The sequence below is a fragment of the Zophobas morio genome, unplaced genomic scaffold, assembly GCF_036711695.1.
Source record: "Zophobas morio isolate AGI-343-1 ecotype UQ-CSIRO unplaced genomic scaffold, CSIRO_AGI_Zmor_V1 ptg000004l, whole genome shotgun sequence".
Classification (NCBI taxonomy): Eukaryota; Metazoa; Arthropoda; class Insecta; order Coleoptera; family Tenebrionidae; genus Zophobas; species Zophobas morio.
Window position 1 is genome coordinate 9,608,039 of NW_026972109.1, and position 5,245 is coordinate 9,613,283.

At 38.2% G+C, this 5,245-nt stretch overlaps 1 protein-coding gene across 1 annotated transcript; it reads left to right on the forward strand.

The window, feature by feature from the left end:
- Positions 1-3,423: 3,423 nt before the first annotated feature.
- On the forward strand, positions 3,424-4,455 carry LOC135134994 (cytochrome b5 domain-containing protein 1). The gene is made up of 4 exons (XM_064063927.1): positions 3,424-3,467; positions 3,525-3,925; positions 3,971-4,132; positions 4,186-4,455. Exons 2-4 carry the CDS (start codon positions 3,579-3,581, stop codon positions 4,424-4,426), a joined length of 750 nt encoding a protein of 249 aa, XP_063919997.1. The 5' UTR covers positions 3,424-3,467; positions 3,525-3,578; the 3' UTR covers positions 4,427-4,455.
- Positions 4,456-5,245: the final 790 nt, after the last annotated feature.

Here is a 5,245-nt window from a genome sequence, read left to right on the forward strand (position 1 = left end):
CTTTATGAGTTCTGGATTTGTTTTGACGATTCTGATCGTCATGAGACAGTGGTGATAGCAGAATCGACTTATTTTGCGAAAAGGAGACGATTCGATATGGTAAAATCCCAAGAAAACGATCCAATTTTGACTAGAGCTCTTATTTTTGTCGACTTTTATGAGTTCTGGATTTATTTTGACGATTCTGATCGTGATGAAGCAGTGGTGATAGCAGAATCGACTTATTTTGCGAAAAGGAGACATTTCGATATAATTTCCACTTTCCCGCGTTTGTAGATTCAAGAAATTCGCTAAAAAATTCAGAAATATTGCTTTTCAAGCTATGTCTAGTGTTTTCTAGCGTTTCCGGCACACCGAAGGCGCGAAAATACCAAGGAAATGATCCAATTTTAGCTAGAGATTTTATTTTTGTCAAACTTTATGAATTCTGGATTTGTTTTGACGATTCTGATCGTCATGAGACACTGGTGATAGCAGAATCGATTTATTTTGCGAAAAGGAGACGATTCGATATGGTATCCGCATTCCGGCGTTTGTAACTTAAACAAATTCGTTAAAAAATTTTAGAAATGTTACTTTTCAAGCTTTGTCTAGTATTTTATAGCGTCTCCGGCACACTGAGGATCCGAAAATCCCAAGAAAACGATCCAATTTTGGCTAGAGCTCTTATTTTTGTCGACTTTTATGAGTTCTGGATTTATTTTGACGATTCTGATCGTGATGAGGCAGTGGTGATAGCAGAATCGACTTATTTTGCGAAAAGGAGACGTTTCGATATAATTTCCACATTCCGGCGTTTGTAGATTCAAGAAATTCGCTAAAAAATTCAGAAATATTGCTTTTCAAGCTATGTCTAGTGTTTTCTAGCGTTTCCGGCACACTGAGGGCCCGAAAATACCAAGGAAATGATTCAATTTTAGCTAGAGATTTTATTTTTGTCGAACTTTATGAGTTCTGGATTTGTTTTGACGATTCTGATCCTCATGAGACTCTGGTGATAGCAGAATCGAGTTATTTTGCGAAAAGGAGACGATTCGATATGGTATCCGCATTCCGGCGTTTGTAAATTAAAGAAATTCGTTAAAATATTTTAGAAATGTTACTTTTCAAACTTTGTCTAGTATTTTCTAGCGTTTCCGGCATATCGAAGATTCGAAAATACCAAGGAAATGATCCAATTTTAGCTAGAGATCTTATTTTTGTAGAATTTTATGTGTTTTGGATTTGTTTTGACGATTCTGATCGTCATGAGGAACTGGTGATAGCAGAACCGACGTATTTTACGAAAAGAAGACGATTCGATATATTTTCCGACATTTGTAGATTCAAGAAATTCGTTAACAAACTTCAGAAATGTTACTTTTCAAGCTTTGTCTAGTGTTTTCTAGCGTCTCCGGCACACTGAGGATCCGAACATCCCAAGGAAATGATCCAATTGTAGCTAAAGCTCTTATTTTTCTCGAATTTTATGAGTTCTGGATTTGTTTTGACGATTCTGATCATCATGAGGCAGTGGTGAATATCAGAGTCGACTTATTTTGCGAAAAGGAGACGTTTCGACATAATTTCCGCATTCCGGCGTTTGTAGATTCAAGAAATTCACTAAAAAATTCAGAAATATTGCTTTTCATGCTTTGTCTAGTATTTTCTAGCGTCTCCGGCACACTGAGGATCCGAAAATCCCAAGAAAACGATCCAATTTTGACTAGAGCTCGTATTTTTGTCGAATTTTATGAGTTCTAGATTTGTTTTGACGATTCTGATCGTCATGAAGCAGTGGTGATAGCAGAATCGACTTATTTTGCGAAAAGGAGACGATTCGATATAGTTTCCGCATTCCGGCGTTTGTAGATTAAAGAAATACGTTAAAAAACTTGTGACGGCATAATAACAGGTTAGTAAGCGAAAAAAGATAAGCCGCTCTGTAGTCTAGTGGTCAGGGCACCCCGCCCGTCAAGCGGGAAGCGTGTGGTTCGATTCCCACCGGGGCAGCAACATTTTTCTTTGCTTACCTACATTGGTGACCACCGACAGAAGCAACGCACGCACGCAAGCAACATCGTTCTGCTACCGCCCTGTGCTCGCTGTGTTTGGGGTCCGCAGCAACGCCAAGGTTCGAACGACAACCGTAAAAGTTGCAGCAGCGACGCCAACACCTATCTCCTTCGCACCCCAGCACGAACGCGCTGTGTCGCGGCACAATAACAAAATGGTAAGGGAAGAAAGATAAGCCGCTCTATAATCTAGTGGTCGGGGCACTCGGCCGGCAAGCGGGAAACGTGTGGTTCGATTCCCACCGGAGCAGCAACATTTTTCTTCGCTTACTTACAAACTTTCTTTATTATTTTTCAAGCTTTGTTTAGTGTTTTCTAGCGTTTCCGGCACACTGAGGGCCCGAAAATACCAAGGAAATTATCCAATTTTAGCTAGAGATCTTATTTTTGTCGAATTTTATGAGCTCTGGATTTGTTTTGACGATTCTGATCGACATGAAGCACTGGTGAGAACAGAATCAACTTATTTTGCGAAAAGGAGACAATTCAATACTTATATTTTCCGCATTCCGACGTTTGTAAATTCAAGAAATCCGTTGAAAAACTTCAGAAATACCAGTTTTCAACCTTTTTCGCGTGTTTTCTAGCGTTTACGGCACCCTGCGAACGCGAAAATATCAAGGAAACCCCTAAATTTTAGTTAAAAATCCTATTTTTGTCGAATTTTATAAGATCTGCAGTATATTTCGACTTGTTCCGACGATTCATCGTCGTAAGGCACTGACGATATGCAGAATTGACTTATTTTGCGAAAAGGAGACAACTGGGTATTTTTTGCACATTCTGTCATTTGTAGATTCAAGAAATTCATTAAAAAACTTCAGAAATGTTACTTTTCAAGCTTTTTCTTGTATTTTCTAGCGTTTCCGGCGTCCTGCAGGCCCGTAAATACCAAGAAAACCATCAAAGTTTAGCTAGAAATTTTCGACACTTATGAATAATGGTGGTAATTTATATTCTACAGGGTCATCAAAATTGTTTGAAAGAGTTGGTGGTCAGATTTGAATTTCAGATTTCTTTACGACAGAAACAGGGAGTAAGTACCAACCCTCAATCAATTTTGATAACTCGTTAGGTTAGAATATTAAAACTATGCTAATATACCTGATAAACAGCATTTTTAGTAACAATGCAAAATAACGTGCCTGTCAACAGCGCCTCTGGAGCAGAAAAAAAATATGGTAGACGCATTTTCAAACAATAAAACAACTTCAAGCAAAAACGAGTTTTATGAACCGCCTTGGTTCTTGGACCGTAACACCATACGATAATTTCCTTAAGTGTACCTTCACGAGACGGATATCAACAAACCTATGTAATTTAAAATCAAGAACTATTAAATTTTTTCTTTAAATGTATCTTTCCAACAAGGATATACGCTCTGGCGCTTCCCCTTAAGAATAATTGCGTTTTGTAAGTCATTTACATTTCATAGTGAGCACGCGTCAACATTTCCTAGTTTTTTCATAGAACAACGACGTACACTCAGTGTCAATAATACTGAAGGTGTCATCATAGTGAAACATGTCTCAACCAACAATCTCTTTTCCAATCTTTGGCCCTTTCGAAGTCATTCTCCATAACAAACCCGACGACTGCTGGATATCGTTCCTGGGCAAAGTTTTCGACGTGACTCCGTTAATAAAACAATATAAGCGTCAAGACTGCGTTAAGCCACTTATTGCCTTTGCCGGGAAAGATGTAAGCAATTGGTTTGATGAGAGAACTGGAGACATTCAATACCGTGTTCACCCGATCACGGGAGTTGAAGTTCCGTATTTACCTCATGGACCTCTTCCAGAAACAGAGTGTGAAGTACCGAGCACCAAGTGGAGGCCATACGAAAATCCCCCATGGTGGATGAGCCAGAAGTAAGTCACGATAAAACCGAAATAGTAGCTAAGTTGACACTACAGATACCAAATCGGATTATTGACGAAAATGGTACGACCTCTGAAAATCATCAACATGTTGCTGGCAAAAGAAGCAATAATAAACGTTTGCTGCGAAGACACTTTCTACAGAATAGCAGAAAGATACTCAATCTATAATTCCGAAACTGACAGCTACACTTGGGTGTGAGTTTCCAAAAATCGCCACACCACTTTGAGTACCGTTAACTGTCTTGTAGCTACTTGGACAACGTAATCGAAATGGACAAAACTATGGACGAAAACGGCATCCCCGACGACCGGGAAAAAATGGCCGAACTAGGAATCCCCAAAACCTTTTACATACCGAGCGTGTTTTTGTACTACAAAGACGACTTGAAGCACTTGGAAGATCTGTCCGACGACGACCATGAGCTCGACGCAGAAGTCTGCTGCACTTGTGCAGCCATAGACAAACCGAAGCCTTTTAACTTGTTCTAGTCACGGCATAAATTTAGATGATACAGCGATACTGCGTAATTGTTGCGAGTATAATAAAATTATAGCCGAGACATATGCTGTTTAATTTGCAAATGTTGGCGAACCATAAAAAGTTAAGTAAACCAAGCGGAAAACACAATGAACCTTTTGCAGCGTAAAAAATAAAACATACGTGAAGGTAACAATAACTGACGTGGATTAATGTGGAAGGAAATGAGAGTAGTTTTGACTTGGATATAAAAACAGTTTTGATGGTGTTCGTGGAAATGGAGGCTTGTTACATTGTAAAATCGCGATGCGAGGATAAGGAGTGAAAATTAGTATTGCGTGTAGTAGTTTTTAAGAGACAGGTGTTCCGTCAATTCGGCTTTGGTTAGGAACTGACACAATTTAGTAATTTTATTGTATTTCTATCTATATTTCTCTGTCACATTTTATTAATTGATTGAACTGGCTTAGAACATGAAAAAAGTTGCATTTTGATGTACGTCTACACTGACCGGCAAAAAAAATTGGCCACCCTGAAAAATTTCGCAAAACCAAACTTTAAAAATTATTAAATTAACTAGTGATCGTTATTTTATTAAAGAACTATTCACTATTGATACACGATGTATAAATTAGCAAAAAAAGAAGACAAATAAACGCAGAATTAAATTTAATTTAGCAAAATAACAGAAACAGAGCGACAATTTGAAAGGCATCTGTAAGAGTTAACGATCACTAGTTAAATTAATAATTTTTAAAGTGGTTTTGCGAAATTTTTCAGGGTGGTCGTTTTTTTTTACCGGTCAGTGTATATTAAACTCATTTTATTAA

What these genes read in the sequence shown, in the direction of transcription:
- LOC135134994 (XM_064063927.1), top strand. Translation starts at nt 3,579, where the DNA reads ATGTCTCAACCAACAATCTCTTTTCCAATCTTTGGCCCTTTCGAAGTC. An exon ending in CCATGGTGGATGAGCCAGAA is followed by an intron (nt 3,926 to 3,970) that starts GTAAGTCACGAT and finishes TTGACACTACAG; the next exon opens with ATACCAAATCGGATTATTGA. An exon ending in ACTGACAGCTACACTTGGGT is followed by an intron (nt 4,133 to 4,185) that starts GTGAGTTTCCAA and finishes ACTGTCTTGTAG; the next exon opens with CTACTTGGACAACGTAATCG.